The sequence below is a fragment of the Phytophthora ramorum genome (genome assembly GCF_020800215.1).
Source record: "Phytophthora ramorum isolate Pr-102 chromosome Unknown Phyram_PR-102_s0002, whole genome shotgun sequence".
Classification (NCBI taxonomy): Eukaryota; Oomycota; class Peronosporomycetes; order Peronosporales; family Peronosporaceae; genus Phytophthora; species Phytophthora ramorum.
In genome coordinates, this window is record NW_027150648.1 from 1,136,326 (window position 1) to 1,160,325 (window position 24,000).

Here is a 24,000-nt window from a genome sequence, read left to right on the forward strand (position 1 = left end):
CTGACATCCAATCGCTTTCTATGTTGCTTCTGATCGGCGGATTTTATTGGCCAAATAAATGCCGGTGCATTGCATTGGTCAAATATATGCCGATTTTGTTCAAATCACCGCTCGTAGTAAAAATTATGCTGGAATCTCGAAATTTAGTAAGTGATTGGATCTTTTTGCTGTTGCGAAGATGTACAGCATGGACAATGCGAACGATCCGAACAAGGTTCACAAACAGCACTACTCTGAACTCGAAGACTTGGTCCTTCAAAGGCTTTTCTCGCTTCTTCTTTTCGATCAAGTTCGTGTCAAAGTCCGCCGTACTTAGAGCGTCACGTGCTTCCTCAGTGAGCTGCTCCCATCTTGAAAGTCACCGTCTATCTGTGTAAATTGCAGCCTCGGCTTGGGAAATCCATATCCGCGATACGAGTTCAGCTTCACACTTGAACCGTCAAGGAATCTTGGAGCAACGGGGGTTTCTTCCTTGGAGCGCCAGCCATAGTTCAATGACACACCAAGAATTGTCGAGTTGGCGAGAGCAGGATCGTCGATCCAGACAACCGCGGTCTCCCAGAAGTGGCGACGCTGGTATTTGGTGGGGCATCCTTTAGGGAGGTACCACGTGTACATGATAGCCCACTTGTCCTCATACCAGTCGGAACGAGAATACACTTGCGAGCCGAGACTTGATCCCCTGCACTCTCCATCTGCTGGACCAGATCCCCTTAGACCAGCGCTGACGGATCCATCAGCTTGGACGGCCGGATATGGGTAGCATCCGTAGGTGACCAAGAGCTGGGGCTTGAACTTCACGGCGGCCTTCTCCGAGTCGGTCGTCGGTTCTGGCTCAGCAAATGGTTGGATTTTTTCGTTGTCGATGTAGGTGACCGTAACAAAAGGGAAGATGATATCAACACCACACCAAATGTGTTACCTACCGCGCTTCGCGCGAGGTTCGGCTCGCTTTGAGGCACCCACCACCCAGATAAAGGTGTACAGATTGTGCCCGTTCAGTTGCACAACATCTCTGTATATATTCACCCAGGTTATTAATGATGCACAAGTATTGCAGTCTCAATTAACGTGCTCTTCACCTCTGGAAACAGATATTACTTTGTATTTACTTTAACGGGGTATAGAAAGACTCTGTGTGCAAGTTTGTGGGCAGAAGCCGGCCACACACGTCACTATCTTTATCAAACCATACGGCTCGCGGTGCACCGCAATCACTGATTGCCGTGACTCAACATCTATCCTTGCAAACAGAAGCGTTAGCAATACAGTTACAATAGTGTATGTGCGGACACTACCCCTGAGCGCCTTCGGCATTCCATCGCGAATCAGCAACGAGATGACGTTGGGTCTTTAGCTTTTCAACGAGTTGACGCATTTCATCTCGTTTTGTTCGCCGATTTTCCGGTGCAGGGGGAGTTTAAATGCAAGACCCCAATGCAATTTGTCGAACGAAGGAGGTGGAAGTCATCGTTGAATATGCTTTTTTAATATTATTATATACTCCAAAGTGACTTTCTGACGAGCTGAAAGTGTGGATTTGCCGCGCAAGCTTCGAGACCGCAGTAGCATCTGTCTTGAGCACATGGTTGGCGTGCATATCCACGATCGTTCGGGATACACATACCCAAAATCCGCCAGGGACGTACAATGCCACACCACCTCGCAATCTGTAAAACAAAAATGGAAGCAAATGTGCATTTTGAAATCCTGAGAACGATGTCACTGATCTGTTTTAATGCGGGCACAATGCCAACAACGTATCGCCTTGCTGTTTGTTATTCAATCTAACAGTCGACTTTTGTTTAACCTGCACCACTTCATCAGGACAATGGCTGTGTTTTGTTGATCGCAAGGGTTGAAATACTGCACTCAAATTCGATACATATGCTTGCACGTGGCAGATGGACATATCTTGGGATCTGCTCATCGGATTGAGATCGGATAGTGGGCATTGTAGCGTCGACACCAACGTGCAGTGAGCGGATCACTGTGCAAGTTTCATCGCCACGCACTGCCCTATCTAAGTTTGAAGCACCTGTTCGGAGCCCCATCCTAACGATTTTTTCGTGAGCCCCAGTTCACTACTAATATATGTGATCGGCACAGGAGGCCGCTGCTTGCTGTCACTTTGAAATTCGCACTTCAACACTCGGGTCCCAGCGTGTGTAGAGCTGTATCATGCGTGTCCATTACACTGTGCTGTTGGTGGCTGCCTTCCTCGCAAGTGTCAATGCTGCTACGGCGACAAGAGATGTCACGACTGTTTTGGCTCGTTCGCCCTCAACTGGCCCGAAGGACATCCCAATCAAGCGGTTTCTGAGGAGACATAAAGCAGCAAACGTGAACGAAAACGCTGAAGGCGAAGAGAGGGGCTTCGGTATTACCGTCCTCGACGATATCGCGCGCAACGTTGGCACGGCTTGGGATGATATTTCGCGGAACAGCAAGATCCGGTCCATGCTGAGCGCACAGACAAACGCCAGAGAGGCCTATGGAACTCTGAACGTCAACAAGGTGACAGGCAACCTATTCGAAAGCGCAGAGTGGAAAGCGTGGTCTACGTACGTGACAAAGCTGGATAAAAGTAATGCAGACGAAGAGATGTCTACGGCGTTGGCGTTTCACCTCAAGTCAGACAACATGGCAAAGATGCTGGCAGCAGCGGCAAAGAACCCGAACACCAAGGACATTGCTACGAGGTTGGAGAGTGCGCAAGTCAAGTGGTGGGTGAGCTTGGTCAGCACCCCAGATGATATTTTCAAGACGCTGAAGCTCAATAAGGCGGCGAGCGATATTTTCGAAAGCCCGCAACTTGCTATGTATACCAAGTACCTTGAGGCTTTCAACAAGAAAAAGCGCAACCAGCCGACAACTCTGCTCGAAGTCTTCAAGAAAAGCTATGGAGACGAAGGTCTGATGAAGTTGCTGGTTTCGGCACAAAATGCCAAGAGTGAAGGAGCGACGAAAATGATGGATGAGATGCTGGCGGGCTGGCTGGAATTCACCAAGTCCCCATACAGTGTTTTCAAGGCGGCGAACTTGGACAAGGCAGGAGATGATCTCCTCAGCAGCCCTATCTTGAGCACCTGGGTCAAGTACATGAACCAATTCAACGAGAAGCTCCCTACGAAGAAGACAACGATGATCGAGACGTTCATGAAGAGCTACAATGACGAAACACTGACCAAAATGCTCAATGCGGCGAAGAAGGTCCCGGCCACAGAGCAACTAGCCACCAACTTGGAGAAAGCGAAGTCTGCATTGTTCAACAAGTGGATGGTGGAAGGGATAACTCCGGACTATCTCTTCAAGAATGTGTTGAAGCTGGATCCAGCGACCATGGCCAGCAGCCCGAACACGAATATTTGGCGTGCGTACTACAACGCATACGACAAGGCGTACCCCACCAAGTTGTTCTCGTTTAACCCTTAGAATCAAGAAGCGATGCTTCAATATACTGTTTGTCATTGAATACTCCAAGAGTCATTGGTAGTTTAGTATGATACAGGTGCGCATCTGTTGCCGAGCCACAATCTGCATTATGCTCGCGCAGATGCAATCAAGCAAAACTTGATCAAATGAATAAGCTTTGAATATTCCCGTTTAAATTGCTTCCGTGGGGCCCACAATGGTTGTTCCATTCAAGAATTATTACTAAGCACGTCTGGAGCTTTCCATTCGAAGCCGAGCCTTGTTCTGGAAGTGATCTCATTGTGCCGCGGACTTGCTTCATCGCTTTGCAATGATATCCTTCGGTTTACAGCACCTACGACGCCGGAATACATCGCTGCTTATTTCAAGTTGAAATCACCTGGCTGAGAAAGGAGTTGGAGACAACAGTTCATTCCGGTCTGTAACTTTCAATAAACGATTCTCTACTTTGCTCGACCAACAATGTAAGGACCGTCCTCTAGGTTAATTTCAACGCTTTGCCCATATTTTTAAGCCCTGTAGCCTTGCCTAAATTTGATACGTTTATGAAGGGCATAAGGGTGTGTTCGGCCTCACTGAATGAGAGCATAAATAGCTGGTTGGGTACTGAAAGAACAATTTCGTCGGACCTGTATAGCCAAAGCTGAGAACTAACACCCGGGCAAATAGCTCCAGGTTCCAAGATTAGCCCAGAACAAACCAACTCCATCACATAATCCTTCTGCAGATCAATTCTGGTGGGTGCTGACTCTTCACAAAAGAAAGCAGTAGATCCCAGGTACGCTGTCGACGCGGAGCGCGCTGCTTTGCGGACAGGTAAAGCTGCACAGAAGCATGAGGGGGCTACCTCGCTACACTAGGCATGTGTGAATGAACGTACCGACTTCCTTGGCTTATTGTGGTCATCCATGTACATGGTACAGCATACCACCAATAAAAACCATGTACACGATTACCGTAGGTTTACTCATAAAGTACTACCACTCCGTGCAGGAAAGATAGCACAATTCCACTGTAACCGCTGTTCCAGAATGATAGCACAAACTAACACTTGATTTAAGTATTACGAAGCACCTACAAAACAGCTGCCTGAGTGAGTATCTGCTCTGCACGAGGGCAGCAACGAATTGATACGGGAAGTCTTCCCTCCCGCTGCAGTTTCGCTTTCTTCATGTGACGAGGTTTATAGTTGTTGTCGCCCCCTTGGGCGATGCAATCGTCCATTGGGCCCTGCAGACTCAAAAAGACTGCGTTGATGGTGCTCGTCGGTAATTCCCAATAAGACTCGATGACCGCGGCAATAAGCTCGTCAATCATACGCGCACATTTCTTGCGTTGGCGAGCTTAAATAGCTAAAAACAGTCCGAGATCGTTGCAGTTGAGATCCGGGCTGTTTGGGGGTTGGTTGCGTAAAACTACATTGCATCTCGATGCACCAGCAGCTTCAGCAAACGCTGCATCGTCGGCAGTGATGTGTGCTGGAGCGTTGTCTTGCTGGATGACAATGGGTTCGCCGTCGGTGACAGAAGGCAAACGAGAAAGCCGAGCGGGAAGTAGGTTGGCAATAAGCATGTAGCGGTAGCTCGTCTTGGTCACCGAGATCTCCTTGGTGATGATCGTCCCTGCCGGGCGCCGCGCCGAAGATCGCTGAGCTGGCACCTGCTCGACGAAAGGCCAAATGCCCAATTTTCCATCGAAAACCTGGTGCGTGGAGGGGTCGTACCTCGGGCGGCCCACGGCGGACAAAAACATCACCCGAGTGATGAAGCGCTTGCTGCGCAGACGACGCGCGGGTGCTTCTTCGCCCGGCAACAGCAGGAACCGACGAGTGGGCTGCGTGATGTAGAAGATCTTCTCATCCACGTGCACAGTGTTCAGCATGTTATCGTACAGCATGGACTCGTGGCGGATATGTGAGAGGGAAAACTGCAAGCGCTGCAACTTGTTGGTCTCCGACAACATGGGCTTCACCACGCTCGTATGCGAGCGCAACTTGCCTTACTTTAGCTGCACAAACAGCGTCGTAGGGGCCATACCACACGCAGCAGAGCTCACGGTGGATCGTTCTTCGACAGGGACACCCCGCAGACGCTCGAGAGTCAGGGCGTGGTCGGACCCACGTCGTCCACTGCGTGACGTCGATTCGAAACGGCCACTGCTTGCCGTCACCGGCTTGGCCCGGGCCCAGATACGAGAGATGGTGGAGATGGATGCCCTCTGCTGCGGCAACAGCCGAGAGGTCTCCGCGCTTCAGGTGTCCGTTGTTAGAGCGCAGTAGCAGAGCGCCCAGGATGTGGTGCCGCTGGACGTCAGTCAGCTTCGTCTTGGAGGAGTTGGTGGTCTTTGTCATGATGCTGGTTGTGGTGCTTGAGGCGAGGGTGGGCGAAATTGGTAGTGAGGCTTTATGTTCCAGTGTGCTTCGACACGCTGGCCCCGGTCAGCCAGCCATTGCAACGCTAATACTTCGTCCCATACAGATCTGAGCACACCAAACGAATGGTGACAATATGCTGCGTCTTTTGGTACGGTTTGCACCTTGTTTTGGGATAATTAGAAGGTAAGCGTAGCGAATTTTGAGTATTGTGCTATCTTTCCTGAACGGAGTGGTATATATTTTGGTGCACCATTGTACCGTGCAGGGAGCTGTCTGTCTGTTCTGGCTCAAACATGTATTAATACAAGTATTGATCTTCCCTTCTCCGTTTCGGATCGCTCGCACGCCGTTCACCGCGCGCAGCTCATGTTGTTGCCAAATGAATGGTACGTAAACCAGGTAATATATTTGTTTATACTACTGACCGTTAAAGTCAGAGGCAGCTGAAAAACCAATAATGAGATGTGATTAGCTGACCGTTATCAGCAGGTGACCGTAATAAGCCAATGAAGTCGGTAGGTCCACCTCCATGTTTTCCACGACATCGCAGCGGCAATGTCAACAGTGCGCGGGCGAAAAGAGTCCCCGACGGAGATTATAACACTGTCAAGTACGGCAGGCCAGTGAAAAGCTCAATAGAAGCATGTCTGTTGAGGAACGCCATCGCGGAATGATTCTGATTGGCTTGGACCACCGGTAGTAAGTAAGCCCCATTGCGGGTACCAAAGATAAGCTCAAGGAGCGAAACGCGTAGAACTTGCAAAATGCCTCGGTCAACTCTCTCTACAGCGTCATTGATTCACGGTGTGTAGATCGGCACGAACTTGGGCGTGGTAGTCACGGTCGGCCATCACATCTGCCTTGAAATGAGACCCGTTGTCGGATACCCACATTTCGGGCAATCCGAAACGGTTGTGCCAGTCCAAAACGGCTTCGTCAGCGGTGGTGCTGATCGCCGAGTCTGCAGCGACAAATTTGTAGTACTGAGTGAGCTCGTCCTTGAGCATTAAGACGTACTTAGTCTCACCATAAGATTCACTCCGGTACAAATAGTCTAGGTAAAGGCACTCATTGCTCTTTGTAACTCTAGGTGTTGGGCACCATGGCTGCACCACAATCTTGTCCATCTTGGCATACTCACATAGTAGACAGTCACGAAAGAAACGTGCAATCAATGGCTTCGGATTGATGACAACGAACCGCTCGACAAATGCCGCTCACATAACGTCGCCGCCACGATGTCCTTGCAGTCCACAGTGGACCATGATTAAAGTCATTGCAGCAGTTTCCGCGCCTGTTGAGGGACCCACAGCTTGTCATCAACACGGACAGACCATCCGAGTTCATAGAACACGGATCGTCAGTGTGACAATGCTGCTGCTGAAGACGGACTGCCTCCAGCGACGGCCAGGCAAAGTTGTCGCTCTCCAGTGGTCGCAACGTCGACATCGAGAAGACGCCATGCATGATCACACGCTTGACCAGCGCGAGCTTCTCCTCCGCCTCGGGTGTCGGAGGTAGGCATCAAAGATATTCACGGGTTTGAAAACCGACGGCGTAGTAGCCGAGCGTTCATTGGGCTCGTTGGGCTTGTCGGGCTCTTGGTCATCGGTATCCTAGTCGTTCCCACCGCTTGCAGCACTAGCGACGAGCTTGACTACTAATGGTGCATCAGAGCGGTATGTTCCGCTCTGGCCCCATCGCGAGACAGTATTTCCCACACGTTTTTGTGGCGAAGCGGGATCACGAAAATGGTTGACGCGATCCCAGGCTTGTCAGCGGTACGCCCGGACTGTCGACTAACGGACGGGGTACTCCGTTGATCTGGCGCGATCGCAACCATTGTAGTCACTTTGTGTACCTGACGGCTGGACGGGTTACGCTCTTCTAGCGCTCATTTGGGGGTGATCGCGACGGGGGTGGAGCTGGACGGCTCCTTCCGGGGACGGGGGGATGCGATGGCCACGCGGATATTCATCACGCGGTCGTCTGTATTCTGCCGATCGGGGCCTGGTGGGGCTGGATCGGCGTGGGGGGTGTCCTTGGTGTGTTCCTTTACGTGCTTGCCGCCTCCTATGGCGGGGTCTTCTGGGGGGGTTAAGTGGTTGCGCACCTGGCCAAGCGATCCAGGGGCTCCCGTGTAATTACCTTGCGCGACGAGGTGAGTCCGAAGTCGTCAGGAGGGCCAATATACTTCCCAGCCTGGATTCAACGAACGCCACGTGTATCTTGTAAGGGGAAAATCTTGCTCCTATGTATCTTAACTTCCTTTTCCACCCTGTCCCTACAGTTTTTTTACCCATCCCCCAAGGTACATTCCACTGGCTCTCACTCCAGAATAATTGCGAGTGTACCACCAAGGTGGCACGTCGCGATCGCCATGTGTGATCGGGATCGTGATCGCATCCTCGATCGCGATCGTACATCGAAATGATTGCACCATATCACATACCGGTCCAAACCGATAAAACTGGTAGCACAGTTGCACCCACCGAGGCTCAATACCCCTACCCCTCCGGTTCAATCGAATCCCTCCAAAGTTGACCCTCATCAGCTTCCGATCGTACGTCCCGTCCGATCCTAGCCCATCGTTACTCCATCACGATAATTTCAGCATCCACTACACCACATTTTTCTCGCCCTTGATGTGCTCAATCGTACAATGGACACTCACTTTCAATCTGCAGTCCCAACGTTGCAGATTACCGCGTCGATGATGTTTGATTGTCTTGTCAGGCGCGAAGATGTGAATGATATTCGCATGGTCGCACAAAATGCGACCCCCCCCCCCTTCTCGCACTCTAGTAGATAAACCAGGTCATTCATGCTTAAACCATGGGTTAATCTTCCTTCTCGACTATGAACCTGTTCTCTTGCGAACCGGTGAAAAGGCCACCGCGATAGCCCAACAACTCATGCGCCTGCTCTGCGACGGGCAAACCTTCGACCCATCTTCGCACTTGGCTTAGCACGACAGACCAGCCGGTCGGCGTCAATGAAATACTGTTTGGACGACGTCGCCAGAAGATCGACAACAGCCTCAAAAGCTTCTTTGTCCACTTGCGGCCAGCTTGAATCCACGCCGTCAACCGGCGACTTGCTCCAATCACGGCGCACCACCACAGCCTTAAGTTTAGACGAGCGTAGTCGATCATCGAATCACGAAGACAGTTGGTAGCACACAGAAACTGTTGCAGTAGGTGGCGGTTGCATATTTGTCAGAGCGTTCAGATCGCCTTTTCGCACCACACCACCGTCTTGGCGAAAAGCACACACTTCTTGGTGTTCAACTTCACCCGGCCAGCGCACAAAAGAACGAAACTTTGTCGCAGCTGGGCACTGCAATCTTTGCAAACAAAAGCAAGTTATCAATCCACGCCAAAAGGTTGTGGTAGAGCATCTTGTGGAAAACTCATGCACTTGTTGCTGGAAATGCCCCGCCGAATCGCTGGCGCCTTCTGATACCCTTGTCGGAAGATCCCATCATTTGTGACGAAGCTGAATAGCTCTTGGCTTGCAGGATCTAACGGTAATTGCCAAAAGTCCTTGAAAGGTCAAACAAACCGAACCCGTAAGAACCCTTGACGCTTTGCATCACCGCAGATAGATTCGGAGTGATCCCGGCTAACGGCACCGTGTATTTGTTAATAGACGGATAGTCTACAGTGCAGCAACACTCATCGCTATGCGGTTTCTTGACGGGGAGCGCCGGAGATGCCAACGACTAGTGTTGTCACGCCGAACAAGACTGTTTCGCTCCAACTCACGTACAAAATTGCGGAGGAACGTTCGCTGCAACTCAGGACACTTTCGAGTACCGCTAGGGTACAGCTTTTGCATCGTCACATAGCCGCACCTTCAACGGTTCCACGTCAGCCGTCGGATCGGCTCCAACATTGATCCGCCAGACATCAGCAAACTCAAACACCAGAGCACACAGCTTGTCCAAAAAAGCCGAATCAAATCCTTCTACCGTCATGCCATCCAACATGTTGATGAGACATCCTTCGATCTGCTCCTCATCAACTGTGAACTGCAACTCTGGTGCATCGCCAGTGATGTCAACCCCATCAGCATCCTTCACATTATTGCCACTGGCCAACTGTTTGAACTATCGGTCAATGACAATGCCGACTTCTTGCATAGTATTGCGGCCGAGCAAGAACTCGTCTTCGTCTGTAGGCACGAAACCTTTTCCAGTCTCAATTCGCAAGTCCAACATCGTAGTGTCGCGGAAGACCATCTTCGCACCGCCGGCGACTTGCACCCGTACCGGTGGGTCCAGACGTTGGAGTACAACATCACCAACACCTCGAACTTCATCAACCTGGGCTCGCGAGATAATGTTGCTATCGGCACCAGTGTCCGGGCAGAACGGTACATCTAGAACGTCATTGATACAGACACGGCGACTTCTTCAATGCGCACGCTCCGTACAGCGTTGGCTCGCGCTACATTGTGAGCCTTCAGAGCTTGCGTCTGTCGCAGCACTTCTAGCTTCTTTTTCTGAATAGCATCACGACAGCCCGGTGCAGCAATGGGCGTCCTTGTAAATAAAGCAGCCCGGTCAAATCGGAGCCGGTACTGCCTCCTGCCCCTTGGGCGATCATTTTTATCGGCTCTACTAGCTTGCGGCTGTCGTGTACCGCCTATCTTGCTCTGTTTTGCCGGTTTGCACCTTGGGGCATCGCTCCGCTTCAATTCGAATTCCATGGAGTGAAAATGCTGCTAACTCTTCGCCTTGAGGACGATCAACTTATAGAGCGCAACACCATCATGATTCGCTTGGTGATACGTGACGGCGTCTAGCCGCTCGATGACCTCACGCAGCACGGTAGGAAACAGATTGGCTGTCAGCATCTTGCAGCTCGTCTTTATGCGCTGACGTCCTGGGGCATTCTGCATTAGCTCTTATTGTCTTTCCTTTCAGTTTATTGAGTGAGTTGTCCTCAACAGCCTCGTACTCGATGTAGGTCTTGCAGACGAGCGCACGGCGTTCCTCTCGAACATGGCGATAGCCGTCTGGATCACGTGCTCGCGCGGTTCCCACGTTGGCTTCCAGTCCACAAGATAGTACGTATTGCGGTCCATGCGCTTGCGGTCATGGATCTTGCGGACGAAGTGCAGCACCTCATCCGTTTGACCTTCGTCAGTATTCCAGTCGGCTTCATCGCCAGAAGCAGCGTCGGTGTTGGCAGCAGAGATCGGAGCAGCGATCCACTGGAGGACGTCTTCAAGCTCGATGCGACGCTTGCTTCTCTCCGTGAAAGATGCAAAGATGACCTGAATAACTTCTGGGAAATGGCTCGTAGAAGCGACGGTCGCGTTCATGGTAAGTCGAAGGTGTCAAATGGCCTTGTCACTAACTCGAAGCGTGTACGTCTTGAGCGCATCATTGCAGAGTTCCCTGGAATTTTTCGCAAAGCTGACAGGGTTCTTCGTCGGCTTGTCTGCCATGAAGGTGGGATTGTTGTGCTGGGGTGTGAATTGTAGAATGAGCGATCGGAAGTCGATCCAAATGAGTTTGGTATGTAATGACTGGTTATGAATGGAAGATGACGTGTATTTATCTTAAGGGATGGCTTCTAAAACGATGGTTTTGGTTGTGTGCGGAGGTGCAGGATCGACGACGTGGCCAACAACTTGGAGCTGCTGATAGCGACGGACATGGGTATTCAGGAGACCGGCCTTGTGCAACTTTCGCAGATTCTTGAGCACGTTCTGGTTTCCGCGGGCTGTGATGATGCGCTGGTGAAGAAAGGAAGAAGCTCGTGCTCAGCGTTGGTGGCAGCCTCTAGGACGTCATCTCGGCAGCGTGTTGTGGTTTCGTTCAGTTGAAATCCGTCCGCAAGGATCAACTTCATGAAGCCAACGATGAGTTTGGCGGTTGACCTCGCGTGCTTGGTAGCACCGTCAACAGAGCTCCACATGCGTGACACATGTACATACCAGGTGAACCACACGTCGTTCAAGTTTGTTGGAGCCGATGAAGTACGTCTACGCTTGACTGGAGGTTCGCTCGTGTTTGGAGTCTCACTTCTGACTTGTGGTGGTGTTGTTTCTTGCGGCGTGTTATAGATCTTAGCCTCCATTGTAGCCATTGGGGCGTCAAGTATCTGGTTGACATGGATTAATTGCTCAATCAATGCAGACAAACTTGCCCAATCAAATATTTCTCTGGTTGGCCAAAATTATGTGTCTTTCGCTCTCTTATTGGTCGAAAATTGTGCTTCCTACATATGTCCTTTTGGTCAATTAGTCTGAGAATTGACGATATTCATCCACGCTTCATGTCATGTCAAATCCCTCATCCAAGCATTTTGTCTTCATTACATTTTATGTGCTTTTAATCATCAGAACGCTTATAATCAAAACGCAATGGAGCATCTCCAGCAGGGGTATTTCTCGCTGGGGTACCACAACGAAGGGATATTTAACTGTAGACTGTCGCATCGAAACTGTGAAGCCTAGAAGGGGCTTAGCCTACTTTGGACTTTCAGAGCGCTATCTAGGATTTTGAGCCAGCTGGTATTAATACATGTAATTGTTCAAGCGGCTGTGCTGGCCAATGCTTCGCGAGCATTGATGACCAACATAGAAACCACGAATTTCCCTTTCATGCGGTCCTGGGATGGAAATCCCTAGTCACTTCTCAGTAAATGCACAGCGTCCTTTGGTGTGGTAGTCTACAAATAAAATATCTCCTTCGTTGTGGTACCCTACAGGGCTGTAGGGATAAATACCCGTGTACAAGTTTACGGCAATGATGTACGTGAGCCAGAGCACTGTGCTGCTTTATGACCTGCTGCAGCTCATTGCCGTAAACTTGTACGGTACATGTGCACTGGCAGCACGGCACATCCTACTTGTGATCATGATCAGCCTTGCCGATTCAGCAGTCTGCTATCTGTCAGTTCTGAATCATCCGCGTCAAGGGCACACCTGAAAAACGATGAAGCTTCAAGCCCTCCTCGTTGCTGCAGTCTTGACGCTCGCGTCGGTCCAAGCCGAGGTCACCTACATCGACCACGACAAAGTCCAGCCATTTGCTGAGCCAGAACCGACGACCGACTCGGAGAAGGCCGCCGTGAAGTTCAAGCCCCAGCTCTTGGTCACCTACGGATGCTACCCATATCCGGCCGTCCAAGCTGATGGATCCGTCAGCGCTGGTCTAAGGGGATCTGGTCCAGCAGATGGAGAGTGCAGGGGATCAAGTCTCGGCTCGCAAGTGTATTCTCGTTCCGACTGGTATGAGGACAAGTGGGCTATCATGTACACTTGGTATCTCCCTAAAGGACGCCCCACCAAATACCAGCGTCGCCACTTCTGGGAGACCGCGGTTGTCTGGATCGACGATCCTGCTCTCGCCAACTCGACAATTCTTGGTGTGTCATTGAACTATGGCTGGCGCTCCAAGGAAGAAACCCCCGTTGCTCCAAGATTCCTTGACGGTTCAAGTGTGAAGCTGAACTCGTATCGCGGATATGGATTTCCCAAGCCGAGGCTGCAATTTACACAGATAGACGGTGAGTTCCAAGACCTCATCACGTGGGAGCAGCTCACTGAGGAAGCACGTGACGCTCTGAGCACGGCGGACTTTGACACGAACTTAATCGAAAAGAAGAAGAGAGAAATGCCTTTGAAGGACGGCATCTTCGAGTTCAGACTCCAAGACGCTTGGCCGTTTTAAAGTGGTGTGCATCACCTTGTTGTGATTCACCAACGGTGCTGCATATTGCAGGGTGCGTAAGCTTGAAGGCTAAAGACAGAATGAACTTGATGCGAGCTGATAGTACTCCCCATATCGCGTCTGCTGTTCCACGTATTGATGTTCAATAGATGAAGCAACTGACTCGATCGAGTAGTGATTCAGGCATATCAATTTTGGAATAGCCATTCTCAGCTGTTAAAATACGTGCTTCTCTCGGGACTGTACTAGATCTTGCTAAGCTCATTACCGAAGATCCTGACGAGAGCACACGTTGGGAAAGCAAATGTAATTGCGCCACCTAGCAGATTCGAACCGAAATACATGCTGTCCGACGTCGAAAAACCACTGCAAAATATTAGAATGTTCAAAATTGTTTGTCAATGTCAGAACATTGATATGATATGAGTTGAGATCATAGCATTGATATGATATGAGTTGAGATTATAACATTGATATGATATGAGTTGAGATGGTCGTTGGGTATTCTAACACAGCTCAGAGGATGACAAGGAGCAGAACAATGTCGACACGGCACTACAAACTACATGCGAGCGAGGGGACAAGACAATTGTCGAAAGCCGGCAAACGAATCTGGCTAAGCAGCAGCCATCGAAGCATGACACGTAAGAAAAATGTTGCTCGTGCAAGAGACGCATCCGACGCGGCATACAGCCAAGAGAGTGTAGATACAGACCCAACGTTATACTCATGGACTGCCGTGCTCTTCAGGCACTTTTCTTCATCATGTCCTCGTAGTATCGGCGGTGATCCGGGTCGAGTGCGATCGCGCGCTCATAGAGCTCCACACTCTGCTTCTTCGACTCCTCCCAGCCGTGAACCTCGGTGATCGCGCCAAGACGGCTGTGCAGATCAGCAACCGTGACAACGACCCATTTCGCCTCCGTCTCCATCTCCAGCAGTTCGCCCAGCCACTGCACTTGGCTCTTCAAAAACCCAACCGCGTCGCCAGCAGAGGATTCCACCAACTCCACCATGGACGTCAGCAGCCAGCGGTAATAGAACCAGGCACTCTGGTCGTCAGGCTCCGTAAAGACAGCTTGCTGCACCAGTCCGATCTCGTCAAACAGCACATCGGCCGTCAGCGGTTCCGGCAGTGTGATGCTGCGGTGGTGCAGCGCCGAGTAATTGGAAAAGTTCTGCTCGATCTTCTGCGTCGTAAAGGCCAGCTGGTCTTCCTCCGCCACTCCAGCCAGCTTGCACACATGTCGACGGTAGTTCCAGCAGTGGAAGTTGCGTTCATCTGCAGCAAGCGATTTAAGCATTTATCGTGTTTAAGCAAAAAAACACCATTTCAGCAACAAAAAAGCCGCCGTACCGAGCTCCAGGAGCTTATCACATAGTCCGATCTCCTTTTTCAGGTCGGCGAGTCCCTGGTCCACGATCCATCTCCGTTGGAACCAGGCCGAATACGACTTGGGGTTGCGTTGCAGCGCGTCCTAAACTCGCGAATACGTCAGTACTTCTCTCAAAATAGTCCGGATAAAACCGTTTTACCAGCGTCAGTTTCAGCTCCGTTTTGGCCATTTCGTGCCTTTCAGCCGCCGGATCTTGCGCCCGTTTCGCCAGCGCGTCGATGACCTGGCGTCGGTAGCTCCAGACCACGTGGAACTCGGGGTTCAGCAGCAGCAGGTGCGACGTCAACGGCAGCGCGCTGGGCTCGTGCAGCTGCTGGCGCTTCATGGCCAGCACTTTGCCCGCCACCTCGTGGTACATGCGCACCTTGGCCAGCTCCTCCTGGCGCTGCGCATCGGTCTTCTGCTGCTCCTTCTCGCGCTCCACGCTCTTGACGCGCCCGTGCATCTTGGCGTTATGTGGAGAAAAAAACGTTTTAACGTGGGCGATGGTGATTGGTGCAAAATGAGTGACGTCGCGTGGCACCGCTGATTCCTATCTTCGTGTACTCGAAACGCTGGATCCGTCGATCTCGCCGTTTGCTATTGTAGTTGTACCAGCTTCGCGATGTTCGACAGATGCTCGTGGCGTCACAAGCGGACGCATCTCGTGGAACCGCATCGTCACCAGATGCAAGTACCGTATTTCGGTCGATTAGTGCAACCTACCGAACATCATACCCTGTCGCCATTGCGCAGAGCACAGCAAAATTGCAGCGTTCATCAAGCGCGTCCTTGGTCCATGTCATCTGCCTCGGAAACTGCACCGTAGTGAGCTTTGTTCCTCGCGCGAGCGCCGGCACCATTCCCACAAATCGTATGCGCACCAAGCCCGCCAAACAGCCTAAACATGTCTCTCACGCCTCTTTCTTTTCCACCAATCCTGTCGCGTCCAATTTCTCTTTTCAACCAATCCGCGCTCACGAAACTAAATCTCGCGGCTTCAACCGTCAGTTGCAGATTCGCCACCGACCGCACAAACCGACATGAGCTCTCGCTGCACACTCGTGGCGGACCGCACGGACGACGCCGTGCAGATGCTGCTGGGCTTCATCGCGCTGTCGTCGCTCTACGCCAAGTGGCACTTCGAGCGGCCGCGGCGGCCCGCGCGGGTCTGGTTCATGGACGCCATGAAGCAGGGTACGTCGGCCGCCATGATTCACGTCCTGAATATCCTGTACGCCATCGGCCTCGTGGACCTGTCGGACACGCCCAGCGACCAGGACCAGGTGCGTTGCAGGCACCCCATTGGTCAAAAGGAGATGCTAACCTTCTTTTACTGCTTTACAGTGCGCCTTCTACTTCATGAACGTCGTGATCGACACGACGCTGGGCGTGTACATTGCCTATTTATTACTGCAGCTCTTCACGCTCGTGGCTGTACGTAGCTGCTGGGTAGAGGTCTTTTTGCAATAGAAATTGATGTCTTGTTGGTTGCAGACGCGACAGCAGTGGACGAGTCTGCGCTGTCACGGGTTCTACGGCTCCCCGCCGTCGTGGCGGGTCTGGTGTCTGCAGCTGCTGCAGTGGTGCGCCATCCTGAGCATCATGAAGCTGTTCGTGGGTCTGGTGCTCTACGCCTTCTCGACGCCTCTTGGGTGGATGGGCTCGCTGCTCTTCTACCCCGTGCACAACCACCCGAAGCTCGAGCTGCTGATCGTCATGATCGGCTGCCCGCTCGTCATGAACATGGTGCAGTTCTGGATCCAGGACAGCTTCCTCATGGACCACGAGCAGCAGAGCAGCGAGGAGCTGCCGCTGCTGCATCCAGAGGTGTCCGACGACGCCGTGCAGAAGCCACGCGGTATGTCGAACGTCTCCAGCGCGGCCGATATGTACGAGATTCTGTAGTTGCGTGTTACGTGCAAGTAGAAGCAGCAAGTTAACGGTCGCTGTGTCCTCTTGTTGTCTTGTGTAGGCGAACGCACCCCCGGGACGTCATCGAGCGGGCTGGCTGAGCGAGCGGCGCCGTCGTCGCGCGGAGAAACCGAGTCCGTTGGATAACCTTTATATAAAACAATTGCCACATCCAAGACATGTCGGCGTAGTGGATGCCATCGGGGAAGACCGCCGTCTATTGAGCGGCTTCCTGAAGAACGAAGGGGCGGTATCCTCTCCCGCCATGTGACGTGGCGTACAAATCCATAGAGCTACATTCTTGAAATACCACTTCGATCACATGCAATGGCGCTCCCCTCAGCGCTGGAGGACGTTCCCGAGCACGAAGCACTCGGCTTCCGTGAGGTCGCCCTCCTGTTGCTCCTCCCTCGTGAAGGGCAGCAGCTCGATCTCGCCGAACTGGACGGCGCTCAGCACGGCGCACGACGAGCAGCCGGACACGACGCTCTCGAGGAACTCGCAGCGCTGCTTGTAGACCTCGAGCTGCTCCTCCATCTGGCGCATGCTCTGCTGCGAGCGCTCGCGCAGCCTCGAGGCCGAGATGCGGTTCTTCAGCCGCCTCAGCTCCTCGGCGCTCAGCGTCGCGAGCGAAACAGTGGGCGGCAATTTGATTGTCTCGCGCTTCCTGCGCTTCGGGCGGTTCTCCTTGCACGACGGCGAAATCGTCGGGGCAACGGGCGATGCAGCAGCAATTGGCGACGCCGTTGCAGCCTCAAGGGAAGGAGAAGCGACTGCAGGAGCGACTTTTACACGTGCGAGCGTTTTAGTGGCGTCGGTGGGGGCTCCGATGTCCACATTGAGCGCCGCAGCAATGAGCGCCGCGAGCGCCGGCATCTTGGAGGACGAGAAAGGGGGTTGGGCGTTTCGCGACGCCATTTTGCGGGTCTTGGGCGTGCACGTGGTCCCGGTCTTGGGTGTGACGGCGTTGCTGAGGCTGCATGGGGTATTAGCAGAGCTGCGCGTGCACATGGGCGACTTGAGCCGCTCCTGCTTGGTGCGTGGCTTCCGGGGCATCTGCAGCGTTTGCAGGTTGTAGACGATTGTCAAACTCGGCGGATTGAGGACTGAACTGGCGGTGCAGGTGACCGCGGATAATCAGAGGGCAGGTTGCCGTCGAGTTGAAGTGCATTGTGGGTGAATGGCTTTGGCTGGGTTTTACTGTCCCTAGCAGCAAGACTCTTGCTTACCATGTCTAAAAACATGCCACATGTATTAGAATGGCTGCAAGCTTGAACTTGGCCGGAATGGCTGGACGCTCGCCTTCGTCCAACCATTCCGACCAATTTCAAACACGCTCGTCTTCGGCAATGCGCCTGCGTACATGTATACCATGTCCCTGACAACATCGCCTGCGCTTCGTTGCAACAACACCCTAGACTTCACTGGTTTGACCGTTATTTCTATTCTACCACCCTGGACCTCATTCGCGTGAGTTAGTTTGTCAACTCATAGCCTTGACTGATACCGTTTTTCGTCGGCGCGCTCCAATCTACAGCGGAAACAACACACCCATACTCGTTGTGGTTTTGCAACAGCCCATTTCACCCGGGTCTTTTCAGTTGAAGTGCAGGAGTGAAGGTCTATTTCATGTGGTCCCACCCACACCCTCTCCAACACGATAGCAGGAATTCAAGGAAAGCTATCCGCCCCTCCACTCTCAATAGAACCGAATAGACTGTAGCCATGGCTCGTGGACGCAGAGGACGCAACAACGATGGCGGTAACGCGGCCACAAGCCGCGCCGCGCCCTACGAGGGAGCACGCGAGGGCCGCGGCCGTCGTCGCGGAGGCGGTGGAGACGCTCCCAAGGGCCGCGCCAAGGGCGGGCGCGGCGGACGACGCGGCGGTGACAAGCCCAAGCCCAAGACGGCGGAGGAGCTGGACGCCGAGATGGACAGCTACTGGGGCAAGTCAGAGGAGCACGCGGCCAAGAAACTGGACAGCGACATGGACAACTACTGGAAGACGAAGGAGGACACGCGTAGGTGGACGTTTGGGGGGACAAAGTAGGCAATAAACTGATTGTGGACCTGTTACCTTTCACAGCGAAGGAGACGAGTGACGACAAGGAGGAAGAGACGGAGGACAAGAAGGACGACCAGAAGGACGAACCTGCTGCCGAAGAACCCGCCGAGGCCACCGAGGAACCTGCCAAGGAATAGACAGGAAGAGACAGTGCGGGACGTTGCTGCTGCCGGAGACTGAAGCCGTTAAGACGACGCGAGACGCCACACAACGACATGAATCTGTATGAAACTTGTGGAGCTGAGCTCTCTGAAATACTTGCATTGCCTTGGCTGGATGGGCCTGTTGCCGTCGTTCAGCCGAAGATCTCCTGCAGCTTGCCGATGGCAGCTAGCACTAACCAGAGGACGCCCACGACCACCGAGAGCATGGACGAGAAGATAGATATGCGGAAGGCCAGCAGCTCGGACCGTTCGCCCAGCCGGCCCGTGGCTTCGCCGTACGCTGCGGCGAAGAGACCCATCGTGGCGATGGACGTGACGCAGAAGGAGCCCAGGTATGTGCACGACTTGACCGTGTCGTGGAGCCCCACAGCAGGCAGCACGCCGAGGATGCCGCCTGGCCCTGCAATGCCGTGCACGATCCCCACCAACAGCGCAGTGCACTAGAACCAAACACAAAAGCAGAAACGTTAGACGGGCAGCAACAACCTGCCAGCACCAGGTCGTCCACCTTCTGCGTCTGCGCGTTCTGGAAGTCGATCGTCGGCAGTTTCAAGCCGCAGCACATGGGTCCTGCCTCCCGCTTGCCGTCCGCCTCGACGCCCGTCTCGTCACTCTTCTGACTGCGGTCCGACAGCAGCTCCTGCAGCGCCACCACACTCTCGCACGGACTATTCTCCAGCGGACTCGTCTCCACACTCGCCAAGTGTTGCCGCGGCGACACGGCCCTCTTCACGCCCACGTCGACAATAACGGCGTCGTCCTCCTCCTTGGTCTTCTTCAACTTCCGACGAGGGGACAGCTCGTCCTCGTCGCTGAACGTCACGACCACGTCCTTCAACGTGGGGCTCGAGACCGAGTCCGTCTCCGTCTCCACGGCGTCTCCTTCGCTGTCTTCACTGTCCTGGTTCTTCTCCGTCTTCCGCTTCCTCCGTGACGCTCCGCGGCGTCTGCTGCGTCGCGCCTTCTTGACGCCTTCGTGGACGCCGTAGACGCCCAGCGCGATCATGAAGACGCCCACCAGCACGTCCGTGACCACGTTGAGCACCGTAAAGTCCAGCTTCCCGTCCAGCGCGATGAACACGACGGCCATGACGACGAGGCCGATGCTGTGGCCGCAGCCCCAGCGAATCCCCAGCGCGAACGAGCGCCACGACGAACCCGCGGACAGCGTCGCCAGTGCGCTGAGGTGGTCGGGTCCTGTGAGCACGTGGATGAGCCCGAAGAGCATCCCCGTGAGCGCCAACTGGACGGGCGACGCCTGCGCCAAGGCCGTCGCGTCCTCCGTGGACGCCATGGCGGACGTTGGATAATGATCTGTCAGGAGGTGCGACCGTGTGATTGGGTGCTTGACACGAGCTAAATGATACGATTGGACGAGAGCGATTTTGGGCTCACAAGAGTCAGTTGAGGTGTATTGTTGGTCAGCGGTTGAAGCTCTTGGGTATTTTTGGCCGGGTGGTTGAAGCATGATGCATTTGCGCAAAAGTCCATTTCGGTTGTTGCAGTGCTTATTGAACGACGAGTTAGGATGGTGCTGGTCGGGCAGTTCGTCGCTCGCCAGCTGTGCATGGGGCTGGGCTACGTCTACCCGCTGTACGCGTCGGTTGAAGCGCTACGCACTCGTCGAGAGCAAGAGCTGCTGCAATGGATCACTTTTTGGTACTGCAAAAGCTTTCGAGTTTTTATTTCTTATTTCGGTGCTGATCCTGACTTTTGTTTTTGCGCGAAATTTGCATGTAGGGCCGTGAACGCGCTCTTTTGGGTCGTGGAGACCGTGGGCGACACGGTCATCTCCTGGGTCCCGTTCTACCTCGAGGCTAAGATCGTGGCCTTGGCGTGGCTGGTGCTGCCCTCGTATCGCGGGGCTCTTTTGTTGCACCAAAAGTGGTTGGCGCCTGCTTTCCAGCAGCACGAAGTGGTCATCGACCTCACAATTGCAGACTTCAAGCGTCGCGCCGGTGAGAAGATGGTGCAAGTGTGCAAAGACACGGCCGTGATTGCACTGCGCAACAGCTCGGACGTTGTTGCGCAAAGCCAGCAGTTCATGGCTGCGCAGCTAGTGCAACAAGCACTGGGCAAGTTGCACCCATCCGAAGCTGCTACTGAGAATTTGCGAATGCCGTCCTTGCTATCTGCTGCAACTAGCGCAACAAGTGAGAAATCGGCCGATTCCGCGCAAAAAGCTCGAGTGCAAGACAACAAGGAGGAAAAGCAAGTGCCACATCGCTCCGAAAAGGCGAAACACGTGCTCGACCACTTCAAGAAGCTCATGGTAAAAGGCTTCCAGCTTAAGTACCACCCGTCGGCTGGGGTCGTGAAAAACCGCGCGTTGCTGCTGGAGTCTGCGAATTCGCGCTACGTGAGCTTCATGAGTGCCCGAGACACTGACAATAAGAAGAAGAAGGCTCGACTTTTGCTGCACAACTTGCGCCGCGTCTCCGTTTCGGCTGCTGAGGAGTGCGCCATGTTCGCGAAAATGGTCGAGGACGGACAAGTTGACGCCGCTAAGGCCTTCGTGCTGGACAACGGGAAGGCTGTGATGCTGTTCGAAGCTGAAGCGCAAAAGAGTCGCGATTTGCTAGTCGCGGGGCTGCGACTTTTGATCGCCGAACACAAAAAGCGCGATACGGCCGCGCTCACCAAGCTGCGCTCTGCGATTGAGCACATTCTCATGCACCAGGCGTTCGCAAAACTCAAATTTTGCGCGAATGAGCAATCCTCGAGAAAGTAAAATTCGCGTGGCGAAAATTAGGAATTGCTTGCTGAAAAAGACGCAGCGAATAAATATTTTGATTGCTTGCTCTACGACTGCCAAATTACAGTCGGCATCTTCTCGCGAAAGCGATGTGTAGGCGTACGTTCGCACGAATATTCTATGCCGAAGTTTTCATCTTCCGGCGTGGGCTCGTCCGTGTCGGTGCCTCGAACGCTCTCGTCCTTGATCTTCCCCTCCTTGATCTCCACCCGCTTGCGGAAGATTTTGCGCCTCGTTTTCAAAATCCTGGGCGTGATCTCGTACAGCTCAATGTCGATTTCCAGCTGGTTGATCGGGTGCATGCCGTAGTAGTCCACGCGGAAGGGAGTCACGATTTTGGCCTTGTTGTTGTTGGTCTGCAACCACGACGCAACGCGGCGAGAGACGATAATTTGGCCGCCAAAGCCGACGTCACCCACTTCGCGGCCAATGTACTCGGAGGCGCCAATGTAAAGCGCCTTGCCGGTCACGCGGTGCGTCTGCATGATGAGGTTGCCCTCCTCCCCTACGTTCGTGTCGTGAATGCCCATTCGCACTCGGATGCCGCGGAAGAGAAGCTGCGGCTTGAGACCAATTGCCACCTCGGTCTTGACAGACGGTACAAGACCCTCGAGCTCTGACGGCCACTTCACCTGCAGCAACTGGAGCTGCACCTCCAGGCAGTAGTTCACTGCGTCCGGGATCCGGTGGAACGCTAACTGGAACGCGTCACCTGCTGTCGTGATCTCGTAGCCGTTGAATCTGGGCAGCAGCGAGCGCAGCAAGTCGTCATGCAGGTCCTGAGCGGTGTCGATAATGGACTCTGGGGCCTGAGCCCACAACGCTGAGCTCGCCTCGATGTCCGTATTCACGAACACGGGTTTATCCGGCGGGGCGGTGGCCTCGTACGTCGCGTACGAGTCGTGTCGTCGATTGGCACGGAGGTTGGCCCACTCTGGCGAGTTCTTGATGTGCGTGGGGATGATCGGAGACAGCATCCGGATGCAGCACTGCTGACTCCCACCCATCACGAGCGCTTGTGCTGCGCCAAACAGATAGTACAGCATCGTCACGATTCCGACCGTGTAGTCCGGGATATTATCCACCTGGTCTTGCGGCATGCAGAGCAGCGCAACCTGCAGAAAGCAGTACGGCAGCGTGAACACTCCGCACACGATCATGAGCAGCTTGAGTCTCCGATACAGCGGCGAGGCCATCACAACGCCGTGAATATGCTCGTGCTTTCTCCCTGAAAATCGTAACACCACGAGCGCCCCCATGGCGTAAAACACCGAGAAAATGATCCCCGCCAGCTCCACGAAACTCAAGTATTTGTACGCTCGGTTGTATCCGTCGTGCACAATGACAATGGCCAACCCCGCTCCGAGAAAAATCCCGATAATCACCCACGCCCTCCACACGTATTTTACGATCGTGGCCTTCTCGTTCTGCTCTCCTCGGTCCAGCGTCCTCATAGCGAGCTTGAACAGCTCCCGTGACAGCAAGAATATCCAATACGCACTCAGGATGAAGAATAAATTCTCGGCCAACAGCAGCGCCGTGAGCGCCGTCGATAACGGCACGTCGTCCTGCGTAAGTTTGGTAATATACGCGGCCTCGCCGCCGTCGTCCTTGCTGTCGTTATGTAGTAATTGGCCCACGGCCACTTCGGCCTGGGTGGGTATTGAGCCGGAGCCTGAGCCTGATTGGTCCTCCATCTGGCTCACGACCTTGTTGATGGCGTGGATTAAATACGCGTAAAATACGCCACCTGCAAGTGCGTGCAACATGCTGCAAAAGAGAAACATGGCGATGACGAAGCGCACGGTGGAGCGCAGCAGGTCTCCGCCCAGTTTGCGCATGTGGTAGGCGGCCAGCAGACTCGTGCCGCAGCTGAAGAAGAGCGTGAGGCAGTACGTGTACATCCACGCCAGGTTCACAGACGAGTTGCGCACCCACACCGCCTCCATCGTCGTCATGCTGCGAATTTGCGATTGTGGCGTCGCCGTTTTGCGCGAATGGATGAGAGAAAATTACTGAGCCTGGCTGGATTTCGGCACGAATATGATTGTTGACAGGCGTACGATTGTTTAGGGTAGAATACCATACGGAATGAGTGATTAAAATAGCGAAAGTATTCTCTAAAGTAATAGTTGGAGCAGTGTATGATAGTTGAGGGGTATACTGGAGACTTGCTCACGAGTGATGTAGTGGACAGGGAGCAAGACTGAAAACTGGGTTGTGAA

The 24,000-nt window shown here is 53.3% G+C and overlaps 9 protein-coding genes across 9 annotated transcripts; 4 read left to right on the forward strand and 5 right to left on the reverse strand.

Annotated features, from left to right (window-relative positions):
• Positions 1-2,181: 2,181 nt before the first annotated feature.
• KRP23_1785 (RxLR effector protein PSR2) lies at positions 2,182-3,435 on the forward strand (the record flags this gene model as incomplete). The annotated part of the gene is made up of 1 exon (XM_067896048.1): positions 2,182-3,435. One exon carries the CDS (start codon positions 2,182-2,184, stop codon positions 3,433-3,435), a length of 1,254 nt encoding a protein of 417 aa, XP_067749118.1.
• Positions 3,436-4,779: 1,344 nt separating this feature from the next.
• On the reverse strand, positions 4,780-5,785 carry KRP23_1786 (uncharacterized protein; the record flags this gene model as incomplete). Its single annotated transcript, XM_067886440.1, has 2 exons — positions 4,780-5,361; positions 5,438-5,785. The coding sequence occupies 2 exons, from the start codon at positions 5,783-5,785 to the stop codon at positions 4,780-4,782; spliced, it is 930 nt and encodes a 309-aa protein (XP_067749119.1).
• An 8,460-nt stretch (positions 5,786-14,245) lies between these two features.
• On the reverse strand, positions 14,246-15,341 carry KRP23_1787 (Geranylgeranyl transferase type-2 subunit alpha; the record flags this gene model as incomplete). Its single annotated transcript, XM_067886441.1, has 3 exons — positions 14,246-14,781; positions 14,857-14,977; positions 15,036-15,341. The coding sequence occupies 3 exons, from the start codon at positions 15,339-15,341 to the stop codon at positions 14,246-14,248; spliced, it is 963 nt and encodes a 320-aa protein (XP_067749120.1).
• Positions 15,342-15,918: 577 nt separating this feature from the next.
• On the forward strand, positions 15,919-16,890 carry KRP23_1788 (Store-operated calcium entry regulator STIMATE; the record flags this gene model as incomplete). The annotated part of the gene is made up of 4 exons (XM_067886442.1): positions 15,919-16,161; positions 16,223-16,312; positions 16,373-16,767; positions 16,851-16,890. 4 exons carry the CDS (start codon positions 15,919-15,921, stop codon positions 16,888-16,890), a joined length of 768 nt encoding a protein of 255 aa, XP_067749121.1.
• A 238-nt stretch (positions 16,891-17,128) lies between these two features.
• Positions 17,129-17,845, reverse strand: KRP23_1789 (uncharacterized protein; the record flags this gene model as incomplete). The annotated part of the gene is made up of 1 exon (XM_067886443.1): positions 17,129-17,845. One exon carries the CDS (start codon positions 17,843-17,845, stop codon positions 17,129-17,131), a length of 717 nt encoding a protein of 238 aa, XP_067749122.1.
• Positions 17,846-18,514: 669 nt separating this feature from the next.
• On the forward strand, positions 18,515-18,993 carry KRP23_1790 (uncharacterized protein; the record flags this gene model as incomplete). The annotated part of the gene is made up of 2 exons (XM_067886444.1): positions 18,515-18,812; positions 18,878-18,993. 2 exons carry the CDS (start codon positions 18,515-18,517, stop codon positions 18,991-18,993), a joined length of 414 nt encoding a protein of 137 aa, XP_067749123.1.
• Positions 18,994-19,151: 158 nt separating this feature from the next.
• KRP23_1791 (uncharacterized protein) lies at positions 19,152-20,314 on the reverse strand (the record flags this gene model as incomplete). The annotated part of the gene is made up of 2 exons (XM_067886445.1): positions 19,152-19,460; positions 19,529-20,314. 2 exons carry the CDS (start codon positions 20,312-20,314, stop codon positions 19,152-19,154), a joined length of 1,095 nt encoding a protein of 364 aa, XP_067749124.1.
• A 234-nt stretch (positions 20,315-20,548) lies between these two features.
• Positions 20,549-21,751, forward strand: KRP23_1792 (Receptor expression-enhancing protein 4; the record flags this gene model as incomplete). Its single annotated transcript, XM_067886446.1, has 2 exons — positions 20,549-20,679; positions 20,761-21,751. The coding sequence occupies 2 exons, from the start codon at positions 20,549-20,551 to the stop codon at positions 21,749-21,751; spliced, it is 1,122 nt and encodes a 373-aa protein (XP_067749125.1).
• Positions 21,752-21,822: 71 nt separating this feature from the next.
• Positions 21,823-23,733, reverse strand: KRP23_1793 (Adenylate cyclase; the record flags this gene model as incomplete). The annotated part of the gene is made up of 1 exon (XM_067886447.1): positions 21,823-23,733. One exon carries the CDS (start codon positions 23,731-23,733, stop codon positions 21,823-21,825), a length of 1,911 nt encoding a protein of 636 aa, XP_067749126.1.
• Positions 23,734-24,000: the final 267 nt, after the last annotated feature.